The following is a 17769-nucleotide window of genomic DNA, read 5'->3' on the forward strand; positions in this document are numbered from 1 at the left end:
CCATCCAACTGCGGCCGTGCGCCAGCCAGTCCTCAAAAACTACTGCGCAGTAAGCTTCCGGTGACGCGAGTGCGCATTATTCGTCTTGTTAGAAGAATAACTGCCTGGTGCCGGCGGTGGGGGAAGGGCAGATCGGAGGCGGACAGCATGGCACATTACAGCTACAGGGGGCTGATAGAGGCACCAGGTAAGTGTCTAATTTCAACACCCCCGCCCCTCCCCCCCACAGAACCCTTTTAAAAACGACTTAACATGCTGCCCAACACTAGAGGCAGTCAGTAAGATTTCTAACATTTTACCGATCTTTCAATCAGAAAGTCCTAACTATTTGCAGAGTCCGTTTCCTCTAATGCAGTCCACAAGCCTGGTGTGCGCCGACCTCTGGCTCATAGCACCGCCCCCTTTCAGAGAAATACTGTCGTTTCTGTGGTACTCTATCTTGGATAAAGAGAATGCAATGGCACATGAAAAAAAAAGGGGGGGGGGGCTACGTGCCATAAGTCGGTGCAAACAGGGCTCGAGGGACTGCATTAGAAGAAACGGACCAGGCAAGTCATAACTTTCTCCGATTAGAAGATCAGTAAAATGCTTATATTTCACTTTATAAATGCTTTAAAGAAGTACTGCAAGCATAAAAGTTTAAACACATCCAAGCTTTTTAAAAATAAAAAAGTCCACTTACCTGGGGCTTTCTTCAGCCCGTCAGCCGTTCCGCGCCCTTGCCGCAGCTCCGATCACTGTTGGTGGTCCTGGGTCCCCTCCGGCGCAGGATTCCTACTGTGCCTGCGCAAGCAGCTCTCAGAGTCGCGCTGATGTCATCTGGACTGTACAGGTGCAGTAGTCCTGCGCAGAACAGCCCTGATGATGTCCGCGCGACTTCGTGAACCGCATCATGGAACGCAGCAAGATGGAGGAAGATGCCGAAATGGCGAGGTCGGCCTCTTCACCGGAGGGGATCGGGAGCCAACGGAGCTGCGGCGAGGGCACAGTTTGATTGCAAGGGGCTGGGGGAAGCCCGAGGTAAGTGTATATCTTTTTTTTTTCCTCCTTGGACAACTCCTTTAACTTACCTGGGGCTTCCCCCCCCCCCCCTCAGACGTCCTGTTGCCACGCCGGGACAAAACACAAAATGACCCTCCGGTCCCCCACTGCGGCTTACTTGGATATTAAAGCCATGAAAACCGTAAGTAAGCCTCGGTGGGGGAAAAATGTTGGTCCCGGCGCGGGCACAGGACGACTGCTATGGGCTGTTGGAAGCCCCAGGTAAGTTTAAAAAAAAAATGTTATGCTTACAGGCCTTTAACAAATTCATGAAGAACAGGACTGATGAGGTACAGCAGCTGATGGCTTTGACTAGTTCTCTGCCTAACTGCAGTTATTTCTATAATATTAACATCAAATTTGCATTGACTCAGAACGATCAGAGCCTTATTCACCATTTTCAGTCAGCACCATGAACTACAGAACCAAAACAATAGAGACAGCAGGACCTGATTGCCAGCACTTACACAAGGTGTACACCGATCACAATATACAAGTCGTCTCACCTTCCTGTGGAGGGGAAGGATCTTTTCTGGCCGCACCACCCTCCGTCTCTTGCAGTGTAGAACAGGCCTGGTCCTTGCGCACACGCAGCTGCTGTCTGATGGAGCACCTGTGGGCTTAGAGGACGCCTGTTCATCCACCTCTGAAGTAGTCCGCTGAGGAAGCCTGTAGAACAAGACAGCAGAGTGATGAGGCAATGAACACAGCATTGGAAAGGAAGCAAGTCTCTCTACACAATGAGGAGGGTGTACTAATACCAGAGAGCACCATTACAGTCCCACAGCAGTCTGATACAAATAATGACTCCCTGATTGCAGTGCCCTATTTACCACACTGCACCGCTTCTATTCTCAGACTTCTGCAGAAAATCTGTCACACCAGTAAAATCGTTGCCTCTTTCGGCTCTGGACCACTAAGCATCATAAAGCTATGCAGCGCACCACCCCCTCATCCTGGCTGCCCGTTCAGATTACTGCCACCCCATCACTTTCAACCGATAAATTGTCTAAAGTTGATTGGAAGGAATCTGGCTGGGAAGATATTTCCATCTCTAACCGGTTTGATACCGCATTTGTGGCTGCCTAAGCCTGGGAGGGCGGGGCATGGGCGGGTTTGTGGTTTGTATGTCTGCAAAAACTTTAAATAAAACTTATTTGTATTAAATAAAACAAAACAAAACAATAAGTTCCGTACATCAGTCAGGAGCGGTTGTCATTGGTTGCAGCGCAAAACTGAAGCTCTGGTCATTAAAGGGGACAGAGCCTGTCATTCCCAAGGTCTTGAAGTACCTGCGCAAAACGCTCCCAACCACCAGGGAGGGATGGAGAGAGAGAGATGACTCCTCAGACTGGCCGCAACTGTCTGAAGTTACGGGACCCGGTACCGGAGCAGGAGAAGGCTGAGGACAGCAGCATGGGAGCGATCCGGGCACATGGGGCTGGAGGAAGCCCCAGGTATGTATAAAACTGGGGCAAATACTAGTCTCTGGTTTACTTTAAGTGGACCTGAACTCAGAACTTCCTCTCTACTCTAAAAGATACGCAACAGCATAACTTTTAAATGAAACATTTCTTTGTTGCAGATACAAATCCTGCAATAAATATGCAGTGTCTACTTCCTGCTTGCATGGAAGCAGACATATTACCATCCTGTGTTTACAAATTAGCTGTTCTGCCATGGCAGAGGAGAATCCTGAGCTAACAGCTGAGAGATCAAATTACAGTTGTGGTTAGTCACAGATGAGGGGGAATTAGACAGGCTAAGCTGTCTACATACATACAGGGTGCATTTCTTTCCATTCTCCTTCTGTCCTGTGAAAGAGTTCAGGTCCACTTTAAAGTGACCTAGAAAACCTGGGCTATTTATTTTGACCTAGTAGATGTGGACTGGATATTTTAAGTCTCTGCCATTAGGAGACCAAAGTTATCAACCTATACCTGAGTTACGTCAAATCACATTTGGTTGCTGAAACGTTAATTAGGAGTTTGGGCAATTTCCAGTTCCTATCGCATACCCACAGCAATAACTTATCTGTAATAAATCGAAGACAGACGGCATTTAATCAAAACTGCTCCACATGATTTCAGGCCTTCGGCTACTAAACCGCTAACTACCTTTTAGTGCTGGTTCACACTTGGCCGTTTTTTCAGTGCTTTGCTGATCGCCAGCGATCAGATCGTGCTGAAATCGCAAGATTTTGCCGCCAAAGTGCGATACCGGACCCAAACGTGGTCGCCGGGACGCGGCGGCCAAGCACCCAATGCGAACCAGTCCTCAGTAACAACCTGTGCTTATGGTATCATCAAAGTGAGGGGGGCTGCTAGATTTTGCCGCCAGATATTTAAAGGGAAAAAAAAAATAGACCAAAAATTTCAGGTTCGCGGGCATCTAAATTTCATATAATATTCTCTTGAAACTCCATTACATTATAGAGAAAGTGGTAAAATACAAGTCATTTAGACATATAGTGAACCTGTTAAACTGGCATCCGGTTTTGGTTTGCAACTGCAAATGCCCAACACAGAACTTAAAAAGCACGTTTTTCTTCTTGGAAATAGATTCTATATGTAGGAGGACTAAGCTCAGCACTTGATTCAACTTGTTCTAATGGCCACTAGATCACGTATTGCCATCCAACTGAAATCAGCAACTTTACACGTCAGCATTGTGATACAAAAATCTACATCAGCCAGGATGCCGAGAACGCTCAAGGAGAACACGAAGAGAGAGCTCAAGAAGAACATGGACAATTTTTACATTTGTCAACTCTGAACAACCCACCTTAATATGAAAGTCTATATCTGTGGAATGCGTGTTGAGATTCTGCCAATGTATAAAGTCAGAACAGTCTTGGAAAAAGTTCTAATTGGATCTCCTAGCAACTAGGATTGATTTTAGTTGTCTGTGCTTTCATTGAAACTTGAAAAATTATCCCAGTACTTGTCTACATAATTATGAAGGTTTTCTTGACCTTGCGTCTATTAAAAAAGTTACATTCCAACTAGTCTCTAGATTTGCCAACAAAAGTATGTAGAAAATTTTTGATCTAATGTCCAATACAATTACACTGTGTGGAATGTTCCTTTAGGGCACGTTCAGTGGATATGGTTCTGCATTCTCTGTGATAGCAGAAACGCAATGGATTTGGACAGTGACCCAGCATGTTTTGCTCGTGTTGCGTTGGGTACAGTGATGCATACATTCAATAAAAAAAAGTATGCATTACCTTTACTGTTAACACAAGCACTTTGCAGTGTGTTAAAGTGGATCCGAGAAACTTTTACTAATTGCATAGTTATGTTCCTTTCACATAGTTTATAGGGCATTCCTTAAGCCAAATACTTTTTTTGCTTTAATACTCAAATTCCCAATAAACTAAACAAGCCCCGCCCGCAGCTCCTTTTGTGCCTTGGCACTGTAGCAAGGGCTTATGGGAGCTCAGTCTGGGGAGGAGGAGTGAGTAGCAAGAGATCTCCGAGGCAAAGGGGAGTAGGGAGGAGGAGAGGGGATTGAGCTGAGGGCTGGAGATGCTATCAGCTTGCCTGTGTGTAATGTGACAAGCAGAACATGGCTGCTGTCATTGTATCACAGGAAGAAATAATCATATAGAGTTGAAGCTGTTTGCAGCTAGATTTGCTGTGCAAACGATCTAAATTTTAGGTAAGATATATAGACAAGTTACTTGTTTACTAGTTTTTCACCTCGGATCCGCTTTAAGATGCCCCAACTCGTTATAGCGCAACATACCTGCTGCATCGGGAAGACACATAGGCGGTGCATTTCAGTGCGGTAAGTTGCGTTACAAATTGGCCGTTACAACACACCATTGTAAATGTGGGAAGCACCCATAGCAATTATTTTCTGAAAACAGCCTTAGGGTGGCCAGTTAATGATTGGCCAATTTTACCATCCTCGTGTAGTAAGAGTGCTTACCTACACAATCACTTCATAGTATAAATATTCGCTGGCCTGCTTACTACATGAAAGTGGTAAAACTGGACAGCCATTCGCCAATCAAACGATGTGTGTACACCATTTTACTGTCCATGCTCATTCTCCAACTAAAGGTTGTCAGACAAGTGTCAAATAGTTCACATATCCACTGCCATTTTCTAAACCATTAACATCTAACTGATGAGCCAGTTTCTGATTGGAAGCAGCTGTAAATATTCATGGAATGGTCTGTGGGCCAGTTGGAGGCAGTCTAGTTTTACTGCAGGGGTGTGGAACTTAGATGCAAAGTGGGACGAAATTGAGCTCAGGGAAAAAAGTTGCAGGCCAACCTTAATGTCTAGTAGCCAACTTCTCTCCCTTTTGAAGTTCCCCGGTGTCTAATAGCCCCTTTCACCCCCTATGCAGTTCTCTGACGTTTAGTGCCCCCCCACATCTATACAGTTCCCTGGTGTCTAGTGGCCATCTCCTTCCCCTATACAGTTCCCTGGTGTCTAGTGGCTTCCTTCTCTCTCCTATACAGTTCCCTGGTGTCTAGTGGCTCTCTTCCCTCTCCTATACAGTTCACTGGTATCAAGTGCACCCCCCATTTGGCTTCCCTGGTGATCTCTAGGGCCTTCCCACCAATGTAGCTTCTCAGGTGGTCTTGAGTGGGCCAAACATAATGCAAAGTGGGGAAACAACCTGAGGGCCAAATCGAGGGTAAGATTTGGCCTGCGGGCCAGAGTGACATGTAGGTTTTACATGGACTGATATTTGAGCAGGTGAGAGAAGTGCGTTGCTAATGTGGGGAGAATTACAAGACAACGGAGGAGAGGCTGGAGAGGGAACTCACATACCTCATGAGGCTGGAGGAAACCCCAGGTAAGTATAAATACCCCCACTATAGACATCTCAGGTACACTTTGATGTGCGGGGCAGCTCGGCGGGTAGCGGCGAATCGGCGGCGATCGCGTACCACACGCAGCTAGCAAAGTGTAGCGTGTAGGGGAAAACATTTTTGAAAAATCGGCCCAGCGGGGCCTGAGAATTTCTCCTACGCAGGTTACCCCAAGCTGAGCTCGGGATAACCGGCAAGGAGGTTAATACATTCAGACCAGTTGCTGTTAAAATTTGATTTTTATGGTGACAATACCGCTTTAAGAAGTAGTGTATATGGGCCTACGACTTCACTTCAGCTGTCATTTAATAGCCCAACAAAACAAACCATATACTGAAGCAAAATGGTGGAGGGAACATGAAATTTATAGGCTGAATGTCTTCTCCAAATGCACTACTGCCTGGATTCAGCTAGTTGGTGGGAAAAACCGAGTGTGACTATATCAAACCCAAAGTAGGAAGAACAGAAGATGCCAGGTCACATTTCCAAGAATCTCTACATTACAGAATAAATAATGTGTCTTCATGAGGAATTACAGAGACATGTAGTAGTGCTGAGCAGGTGTAAGACTTCAGTTTGGTAACAGGAAGCTAGAGGCAGGAGAGGTCTTACAATTGTACAGATCAATGCACAGTCTCGTACAATAGGGTGTTCAATCTGAAAGTGTCAACTCTAAAAGGTAATATAGTTTACACCAATGATGATTCTGATACTACAGATTTCTGAAAGATCAAAGACTGCCAGGCAACTGGTATTGTTTATTAGGTAATAAATATGGCAGCCTCCATCTCTCTCTCACTTCGGGTGCCCTTCAACATTGGTTTTTAATGCAGGTGAGCTTTAATTTGAATTCAGTTGCTCAGTAGTTACAGGTGTACAAGGACAAGAGTTAAGAGGTCTCATACCAGTTAGCTCATGGCCTTTTCCACCACCTTGAACTCTTTTTTAATCACCCATAAAAAGACCAGGGCTCTGCTTAACCACTTCGCATCCAGAACTTGTTTCCCACTTATGGACCAGAGCAGTTTTGACAGTTTAGCTATGTCCTTATTTAATCAGAAATAACTTTATCCCTACTTATGACACAGAAATGAAATATATATATATATATATATATATATATATATATATATTTTTTTAAGACAAACTAGGCTTTCATCGTATGCCATTTTTCCCCCCTCAAACAATTTTGTTTTCTATTAATTTTAATGGTAATACAAGGAAGAAAAATAGAAAAAAAAAACAAAAAAAACACATTTCTCAGTTTTACCAATTCCAGTTTAAAAATCTAAAGTGCTACTGTAAACAAACACAAAATTTTGTTTGGCTATTCTTACCGCTTATGTTCCTGTCACAATTTATGGTGACGATATTGGATTCTGAAATAATGCTACAGAGTGTATTTTTCACTATGAACTGAGAAAATAAAACTATTTTTAATGGTAAAAATTAATCTCATTAGCTCAGGGAACATATATTCCATTCACCAATTAGTGCTGTATCAGATAGTGCCAGAAATGTGCACAGGAGCAAGCCCAATCCTGCACAGCACTGCTTCTGCTACAAGACTTATGCTGGATACACACTGTGCATTCGCGTACTCGATTTCCTGCTCGATTCATTTATTTCCAACATGTCCGATTTGGATTTCGATGGATCGTTAGGTCGATTTAGCATACTTTGCATGCGAATCGACCTAACGATCCATCGAAATCAGACATGTTGGAAATAATTGAATCGACGGGAATAGAGCGGGAAATCGAGTGTGCGAACGCACTGTGTGTATTCAGCATTATATCTACTAACTCGTGGCTTAGATGAAGTCACAGAGGACATATATCTACTGCAGTGGTGGATAAAGTGGTTAATTTTGTGACCTATGCCACAATTTTCCACGGTCAGACATTTTCATGGTTTCCACTGTTAGGTCCCTTTTGAAAAATACCAATACTACTTGCTTGGTTGGCTCCTGTGTCTCTAATACTATGCAATTCCCTGAGCCAGAGTAGATACGGAGATCCAGTTCTGCCATGTGAAATGTACAAAACTAGAAATAAAGATGGCCGCCTCTGTAGTGATCTCACTTTCAAGTTTTCCCCTAAGCACATTCCATTTTATATTTTTGCATTTGTACCTCTCCTGCATTGTGACAGCATAAAGAATTTATCTGCATCCTCTAAATTGTGAAGGGTCAGGTAGGAGGGCTGTTGCTGTACAAACCAGCAATAACATACACGAGACATTCAGCCAGTAGTACGCTGCACGCAATGCATTCATAATCCTGACTAGAGGCTGATCCTGTATCATCATACTCACATGACAACTCCATTGATGGGCTTCTGTAGGATTTTAGCTTCTGTAGTTCCAGGCTCAGCCTATAGAGAGCAGAAAAAGAAAGAGTTACAACATGCAGACGGCAGAAGGGAATCTGCAGACAGATCAGCGTGGTTATAACGGGTTAGAATCGCTCGGATCACATGCAGCTGAGGTTACACCCTTCAGCCAGCAGAGGGGGTTGGTGCTGCCTGGAATTTACTCATTCCAGTAGTTTGCTGGAAATATGCTGCAGTAATGACACCAGATGGGAGGGGGTATGAAAATTGCAGATTATAGCATGTGCGGGAAGAGCTGAAATGAAAGATTCCTGCATTACTCGGGACAGCTGTGGCACAACCCTGTGCATGCAAGAGTGGAGCTTTAGGCAAATATACACGAGTAAAATAAATGAGAGAAAAAGGGGAGAGTGAAAAGCCTGAAGAGTGACATATTGTGACCTCCTCTGTGTCAGCACTGATGGGCCCTTCTGTGTCAGTACAGATCTAGAAATAACGCCTAATGGCATACTTTTTTGCAGTGCCCCAATAAAACCCTTTGTCTGAAATGAGGCTTCTGCAGCTACAAATCCTGTACCCAGAAAAGGATTTAGATATGGGGGCCTGGGCAGCACAGCAGTTTTTTCCGCGTACGTTAAAAAGGGGCGCTGGGAAAAAAGGGCGCCGGGTTTTTAACGATAAGCATGGATAACGTTTAAAAATGTATTGTACTGTATTTCGTTTAAAATTAATGTTTTATAAAGTTATAAATCATTAAGTAATGTGCATTAAATCGGCAATTGTAAAAACGTTAATCTTTCGTTTAAATAGTGAAACGTATAATAACGTTTAAAAAAAAAAATTACTAAGTAACCCTCCCTGTACCTACCCCTAACCCCTAGACCCCCCTGTTGATGCCTAAACCTAAGACCCCCCCTGTTGGTGCCTAAGTAACCCTCCCTGTACCTACCCCTAACCCCTAGACCCCCCTGTTAGTGCCTAAACCTAAGACCCCCCTGTTGGTGCCTAAACCTAAGACCCCCTGTTGGTGCCTAAACCTAAGACCCCCTGTTGGTGCCTAAACCTAAGACCCCCCTGTTGGTGCCTAAACCTAAGACCCCCCTGTTGGTGCCTAAACCTAAGACCCCCCTGTTGGTGCCTAAACCTAAGACCCCCCTTTTGGTGCCTAAACCTAAGACCCCCTGTTGGTGCCTAAACCTAAGACCCCCCTGTTGGTGCCTAAACCTAAGACCCCCCTGTTGGTGCCTAAACCTAAGACCCCCCTGTTGGTGCCTAAACCTAAGACCCCCTGTTGGTGCCTAAACCTAAGACCCCCTGTTGGTGCCTAAACCTAAGACCCCCCTGTTGGTGCCTAAACCTAAGACCCCCCTGTTGGTGCCTAAACCTAAGACCCCCCTGTTGGTGCCTAAACCTAAGACCCCCCTGTTGGTGCCTAAACCTAAGACCCCCCTGTTGGTGCCTAAACCTAAGACCCCCCTGTTGGTGCCTAAACCTAAGACCCCCTGTTGGTTTTTTCGTTTAAAAATAATGTAAAAAAAAAAAAAAAAAAAAAAAGTACTGTTTTTCGTTTAAAAATAATGTTGGAAAAAAAATATTGTACTGTTTTTCGTTTAAAAATAATATTTAAAAATGTATAAATCATTAAATAATGTGTAATCATGAGAAGCAGTAATAAAACATTAAGTCTCCGGGCGCCGCTTTTAAAACGTTATTTTTCTCCGGCGCCCTTTTTTCCTATCGGGCGCCCATTAAACGATATTTATTATAGGAGTGAATGGCGGCGCCCGATTTGTCCACTAGCCTCAGGCGCCCGAATTTACTGTTACCGTTTTTTCCAACTGATAATCACCTGGCTTTTTTTTTTTTTAGTAAGCTTTGGTGGGGGCTACTATCCACCAGGCCCCTAGAGTATTTTCAGGCCCTAGGCAACTGCACAAGTTTGCCTTGAGCATGATCTGGCTCTGCCTGTGTTGCATTAACACATCTATCTCAGGGAGGTGGTTTCATGCTGTGTGGGTGTGGCCGCTAGTGCTTACTCCTCCCACACTACAGAAAACTCAGCTGAGACTGTTCTGGTCGAGAATCTAATGTGTCTCACAAAGCCTAAAGGTGGCCACTGACGATCCAATTTCTAGTGAAAAATAATTTGAGCAATCAGATCATTCTGATCGGAAGAAAAATCATTCACTAGACCATCAACAAACCAATCTTTGCTTTCTATCTATCACAACCAACTAGAAAACCAAACTTTGGTTTGGCCAAAATCAATTCGGAGGACTATTTTTATAATCTATCGTAATCTATTTTGTGCCCATCAATGAAGATTATTTACAACCAATTCGATCAGAATTTAGGATTGCTCTAATGATTTTGCGCTAGAAATTGGACCGTTAGTGGCCACCTTTATAGTAATCTGCCAGGGCAGGCCGCTAAATGGCAAATAAGCATATTGACTTCTTTATGCCTTGTAGAGACCATGCAATCATGGTGTGTACCATCATAAAGAAGACAATGTGCTTATTTCACAATTTGGCGTCAGATAGGTTGAATCGATTATTTCCGACAGGTCCAATCAGATTTCCGATTAACGGTAATCAGATTGGACCTTTCAGAAATAACAGTTTTGACACATCTATCAAACGGGAAAATGTATGGTGTGTACCAGGCATTAGTTCTCTACACTGCAGGATGCCACTCGCCTGTTTACCACCTGCCATCCCGCCTCCCCTCTCCGCTGCTCAAATCCAGGAGATACTCGGATGGTTGTATCCGGATATCTCCCAGTAAATCTGTGCGGGGTTCAATCTTACCTGTTTGATGTCTTCTTCGGTCCGTCCCTCGGCGCCTCCCACGATGCGTTCCACGCGGCGGTCACGTGAGTACAAACACTTCCTCCTTCAAACCGGAAGGAAGAAGTATTTGTAATCACGTGACCGCCGTGTAGAACGCACCGTGGGAGGCGCTGAGTGACAGACCGAAGAAGACGTCAGACAGGTAAGATTGACACCCCCCCACACAGGTTTACTGGGAGATATCCGGATAGAACTATCCGGATGTCTCCCAGGTTGGATTTGACATTGCTAAGCTACAGCTAGACCGTATGTCTGTATAGCGCTAATCCCCCAAAATGTCACAACACTCGTTAAAGGCGACATTAATTGAGTGTGTGTACAATGATCTAGAACTGCAGCATCCTGCTGTTCAACAGGCCAGCACAGACTGAATCTGAGAGGACTGCAGCTTACAGCATAGACAGTCTGCAGAACAGGAAGTGGCCAGTAACTGGGATTCTGACCTGGAACATTACAATTTAACTTTAGCTAATCAAGGCGCTTCTACACAAGCAAAAACATTAATACATTAGATGTTAGATTTGATAAAAACAGTGAGCAATACAAAGATGGTATGGCGGCTGTGGCGGGAACAGGGACATTGGATTGGATGGAAAAGGAATATATATCATCAAGTAGATCTTAATCCATGTCCACCTTAAAGGGGCACCATTAAAAAAACGGGTAACGTACATATGTACTCATTAATGGTGGCCTGGCGGATAGTTTTTTGCCTTGCAGAGCAGGGTCACCAGTTCAAATCCCGATCAGGGCTCTACCTGCTCAGAGTTTGTATGTTTTACCTATGCTGGTGTTCCGCCCACATCTCAGAAACATGCAGATAGGTTAATTGGTTGCCCCCTAAAATTATCCTTAGACTACAATGGACATATGTAATGGCAGGCATTAGACTCCTCTGAGTAGTGCTAGTAGGTACACACCATTCAATTTTCAGTCAGATCGACGGGTCGAAAAGATAATTTCAGACTTATACAGTCTACTCCTGATCAATAACCAGATCCATTTTTAAATCTCTACTGCACAAATTCAATCCTATTATCTGTTCGACCCGTCGAAGGGACTGCTACATAGGAAGAAAAACTTTACAGTGCATTTACTCTGTGACAAGCATATAAGTCTACCTATGTATTTTAAAGAAAACCTGCAACGACAAAAAGTTCCCCTGGGGGGGTGCTAACCTCGGGTGGGGAAGCCTCCGGATCAGATTGAGGCTTCCTCCCCGGTCCTACGGCGGTCTTGCTCTGGCCCTCCGAACAGCGGGAATGTAAATATTTGCCTTGCCGGCTCCAGTGCAGGTGCAGTATCTGCTCTCTACTCTGAGATGGGCGGAAATAGCCGATCGCTGTCAGGCCGCTCTACTGCACAGGCACAAGTTTCCTGCGTCTACGTAGTACAGCGGACCCGACAGAGATCGGCTATTTCCACCTATCTCCGTGCTGAGAGCCACAACAGCGCCCCCGCTGGAGCCAGGGAAGGTAAATATAGTAAGCCTTGTCAGGCGTGGATTGCAGCAGACTTCGGGGGAGCCAGCGCTGGATTGCCTGCAGCTACAGGGGAGGGGGAAGCCTCATTGGGACCCTGAGGCTTCCCCCTCCCGAGGTGAGTACCCCCAGGGGAAACTTTGTTACAGGTTCTCTTTAAATTATATTTTACATTTCTGAACTAGCCTGCTGGAAGGATGTACCTAGAGCAGGCTGCTGCCATACAGCTCAATGCCCACTTACCAACACCACCTCAACGTCAATCAATGTGCAGTAGGAAGCTAACCATGACTGAAACAGTTCTGTCTTTTCAAAAACTTTCAGTCCCTTTCATCTCATATAAACTATGGATGCAGCCTGCTGAATATCATTCAGTCTGTTTCATCGGCGTGCTCTCATACAATATAGAGGAGGGAAATCTGCCTAACCAGATTGCCAAGCGTGTGGCCAACACAACAGAGTCCTGGCTGACTGGGAAACCATTACATTCTGAATGTTTAGCTTCACACAAAAAAAAATTAAATACAGTTCTGCCCTCAGGCTCAGATCTGCATCCTAACAAGCAAAATATAAGGTTACCAGCTAGTGGTCACTGACAGACCATCCCACAAAACCCACCAGAAAACACTGCAGTCAGCAAGATTCGATTATATAATAGTTCTGTAAAAAAAACACAAAAAAAACCTGACCTTTGCCTACATTATTAAAAGACAGCAGCACTAGTGTCATAACTTTAGTAATTCTCTTTATTTGTATACAAGGTTAAAAACGTGTGGCTGGGCACTAGATCACATGATCATAGCTGAATAGCTAATGCAAGCTGGAGAGGAGCAGAATTAATGTGGAGTCGTTTCCTAATGTAAAAAATGAGGCTCGCTGCCAGTATTTTAAAAACAGAGTTAAAAAAAAGCTGGCTGACACAAGAGACCAGGGTTGTCCGAATCTAAGCTCTTCCTGTTCAGTAAGCCAGCACCTATTCAGTAAGGAGAGCTTGGGCAAGACTCCCCAATACTGCTACTGCATTCATGTGCCCTAGTGGCTGCAGCTCTGGCACTTTGAGTCCACCAGGTGAAAAAAAACACGGTGGCGTAGTGGTTAGCGCTCTTGCCTTTCAGCGCTGGGTCCCCAGTTTGAATCCCAGCCAGGTCAACATTTGCAAGGAGTTTGTATGTTCTCCCAGTGTCTGCGTGGGTTTCCTCCGGGCTCTCCGGTTTCCTCCCATATCCCAAAAACATACAAATAAGTTAATTGGCTTCTCCCTAAATTGGCCTTAGACTACAATGCATTCACTACACGATACATCCATACACAGGACTATGGTAGGGATTAGATTGTGAGCTGCTCCGAGGGACAGTTAGTGACAAGCCAATATACTATGTAAAGCGCTATGTAAAGATGTCGGCGCTATATAAATACTAAATAATAATGATAATGATATAAATGTTATTGCTCGGTGTTACAAGATGAATGCTAAACAATTTAGGGCTCAACAAAAAGCTCCCTTTTCAGTGTTTGTTTTTTGTTTTGTTTTTTTGCACACACCTTGTATTGTTTTTTGCACACCTCCTTGTATACTCTGAACAGCACACACGTTTAGGTGTTACATTTTAAAGTGTATCAAAAGTAAATCAGTTTCATTTTATAGCTGGGCCTGTCTGCAGCTGCACAGCTATCCAAACACATGCAAGATCTATGCAGTTTGCTGGCTTCCTGTTCAGAGTGTTGGGTCTTGCAGTTTCCAGGAAGTAGGAATCCTACAGCAGTTTCCAGGAAGTAGGATTCCTACAGCAAGATATGTCAACATAGTGACTGACAATCAAATGACCATCTCTTGTGCATAGAGCTTCATGTGACCTGTGACGCTAAAGGCACAAAATGTGCAAACTATTTATGATTGTAAATGGCCTCTGTCACCACCATGTGCTCCCACTCAACTAAGGATGGTCAATAAGATGGAAATACATTCAGGTTAATGCAACTTGTATGCAGCTTGAAAATGGACCAAGCCAAACGCCTCTATCCTACCCATCAGCCATGTTTTCTGATATATTGCTAGGACATGTAGCCTGACCTTTATGCTTCCTGTCCTGGGGGTAGAGATAGTCAAGAAGATTCAAGTTCATGTAAATATGATATTCTGTACAAATGTATGCAATTTGAAAATAGACCAATCAGCTGCAGAAGCTGCTTATTTGATGCAAAAAAAAGATGCAGCTCCGTATTGGACAAATTAAGCAAAGTAGCATTTGAATATTATTAGCATCTCATTGATCATCTGTTTAGTAGTCACATGGTTACTCCTGGCTTTCCCACCCACCAGCTTCATTTTTAGTGGCCGTGGTAAGAGCATCTGACCCATTATTAAAGTATTTTGTTCACTCTTTGCCTCTACACTCAATTTACATTCACTCATCAACCTGACTGCAGTTAAAATTTGCCGTGTTAAACTCTGGGTTTGGCTGGGCTTTAAGCCACGCGCCTGGCTCCATTGCCTTGCCTAGCCATATACTTCAGAACATATTCCAATGGAGCAGATGATTGCGGAAAGACATGCAAATCTGTTAAAGCTGGACTACAGTCCTCAGTCTCCATAGTCGAGGCTGGGGCACACTACAAGAGCTTTTGCAGCACTTGCCGATCGCAGGCGAGTTGCTGAGAGTCGTGGGGTGTCAGATTATCTTGGCCGAGCGCACAGTGTTCTGTACAGATGTGTCACCAAGCATGTGAGAGAAGAGAGCTTGGCCTGAACCGTCGCCCAAGGGTTCGAGTCCAGATCCCTGCAGATGACAGTATGTGTGTGAGTGTATGCACTTCTAAAGCTTGTGCTGAACACGGTTTAAAGCTTAACACAATCAGATACTTACCTAAAGAGAGGGAAGCCTCAGGATCCTATTCCCTCGGTGCTCTGATGTCCCCCGTCACTGCATGTGCCCCCCCCCCCCAGAAGATTAGCAACAAGGCATTCGGACCATACAGCTCCTCCTCTTGCAGCGTGACCGTGCAGTAGCCAGAGCCGCAGGCTCCGTGTTACTGCACATCAGCGCTTGCGTGTCTACTGCGTGGCCACGCTGCAAGAAGGAGCTGCGCGGCCCCGGCGTGGAGAGGTGCCACGCTCAGCAACGAGGGACATCAGACCACTGAGGAAACTTCAATAGGATCCTGAGGATTCCCTCTCTTCAGGTGACTATCTTATTTTGATCCCCAGCTACGGCTCATGGTTGGCTTTAAACTATTCCCTGCTGCGTGCAGTTTTTAGTTCCCATCATGGGTTTGTCTCAATGGCTGATAAACGGTGTATGCTGTGTGCTGAATTGCTGATGGGAGCTGCAGAGGAGTAGCATGAATGATGAGTCATTTCCTAATGTAAACATCAAGGCTCACTGCCAGTATTTTAAAAACAGAGCTACAATCAGCAAGAAAAATATATAGACTAATGTGGACCCATTCTGCCCAGCAAGAGTCTGCATTCAAAATTGATTCGAACCTAAATGCTAGGTACACACCATACAATTTTCTGTTCGATTTACCTACAACATGGAAAAAAGCTATCTGGCCGGTAAATCTAAGAGAAAATCTAATGCTGAATACACACGTTGCGATTTCCCGCGCAATCGATTTGATTCTTTCCAACATGTTCGATCGTGTTTCGATGGATACAGCAGTCGATTTTGCATACTTAATATGCAAAATCGACGGCTGTATCCATCGAAACACGATTGAATATGTTGGAAAGAATCGAATCGATCCCGCGGGAAATCGGGTGTATTCAGTGTGGAGATATATTGAGGTGCGGATGATATTAAGGATAACAGGAACATATTTCCTTCATTTTTTTTGACTATCATATGGGATTGTCTGTTAGCCAGTCTTCCTGGAATTCCGTATAAAGTGTAAATTACCTATCATTGTCTGCTTCTAATTAGGAAACCCTTAATTAGTTGCTGTGAAGCCTATACAGGTGGTCAGACCATGTTGTCTGAATAATGTCTCCGAGGTGTATTGTGTTTGGGAGCAATTGTCACCTATCACACAGGACATCCTGCTGCAATGTGAAAGCCTTAATCAATTGTCACCTGTAACCTGGGGAGATTGGAAGTGAAGGAAGTCTTTTGTTTTGTGTGTGTGCTATAGTACCCTTTTCATGTATGTGGATCTCTGGAAATCCCATTTATGTCTGAGAACGGAGACAGGAAAACGCCTTAATCAAGTTTTCACCTGGAGTTGAAAGCCTAACTTCACAATCTTTGATGTATAGTAGACTTTTACCTGGAAATGGAATATGTCTGAGATTTAATTAAAACCTAGTTCCTCCCCTCCCCAAGTAAGTTGCAGCCTCCAGGCGTAGCTCAGAGTATAAAAAGCAGAGGCAAATGCCTAGTGACCATCTGCTCTGGGAGTTAGCGCATAGCTAGAGTCGATCTCGACTTCCGGTCGAACAAGCGGCATGCTCCTGCCGACAACTTTGAGACCTTCAAGTTGGTAACGTTTTTTTTAATCCCCATTTTTATTTTACGCAAATATCCGTGTGTGTTATCTTTGTAACTTTTATCTTGTAACTATTTTTACTTTGTTTTTTGTAATCTTGTTGTATATATTAAGTTCTGCACTGTTCTATGTTTTTCTAGAATATTAAATCATTATTTAATAAGTTTGACTTCTGCCGTACTAAACTAACACTCATAGCCTAGAAGAGACTGAAGTGTAACCGTGTATAAGTTCATGCCTAATCGTACGCTTGAGCAACACTACCGTATGAAATTGTAATTGCATTGTGTGTGGGGGCGTTTGTCATACGTTGGCCTAAGCGCGCAGCTGACCCAACGTACGAACAACGCCAGTGCGAGTAGCGACAGCGGAGTGGCTAACAGTATCGTTCGGAACGACTGTTAGTGGGTCTTTGCTTCACGACAGTAGATTGCAACTGTGTTTGTGTGTGGGTGCGTGGCGTTCCCGTATTTGGCCTAAGTGCAAAGCTGACCCAAATACGAAAACGCGGAGTGCACGCTGAGGACTCGACAGCAGAGTGGAAGTGTCTAGCGAACAGCTAGTGGTGGCAGTGAGAAGTGTTTGAGGGGTTCCAGCCTTGTTTGTAGCTTAAATAAGGCTGTTCCCCGCTTAATCTGGTCAAACCCGCAGTCGGGAACCGTATACGCAGGCGTGCCGCGGGCCGGTTCCTGACATAATTAATTATGTCAGGAACCGGCCCGCGGCACGCCTGCGTATACGGT

The 17769-nt window shown here is 44.5% G+C and overlaps 1 protein-coding gene across 3 annotated transcripts in view; it reads right to left on the reverse strand.

Annotated features, from left to right (window-relative positions):
• KANSL1 (KAT8 regulatory NSL complex subunit 1) overlaps positions 1-17769 on the reverse strand; it is a 225147-nt gene that overhangs the window by 45899 nt on the left and 161479 nt on the right. For all 3 annotated transcript variants that reach the window (XM_068263655.1, XM_068263656.1, XM_068263654.1), the window contains exons 5-6: positions 8192-8250; positions 1548-1710 (exon numbers count right to left, since the gene is read on the reverse strand). In XM_068263655.1, the coding sequence (XP_068119756.1) occupies positions 1548-1710; positions 8192-8250 (222 nt within the window). The remainder of the gene's footprint in view (positions 1-1547; positions 1711-8191; positions 8251-17769) is intronic.

The sequence above is a fragment of the Hyperolius riggenbachi genome, chromosome 12 (assembly GCF_040937935.1).
Source record: "Hyperolius riggenbachi isolate aHypRig1 chromosome 12, aHypRig1.pri, whole genome shotgun sequence".
In the NCBI taxonomy this organism is placed as follows: Eukaryota; Metazoa; Chordata; class Amphibia; order Anura; family Hyperoliidae; genus Hyperolius; species Hyperolius riggenbachi.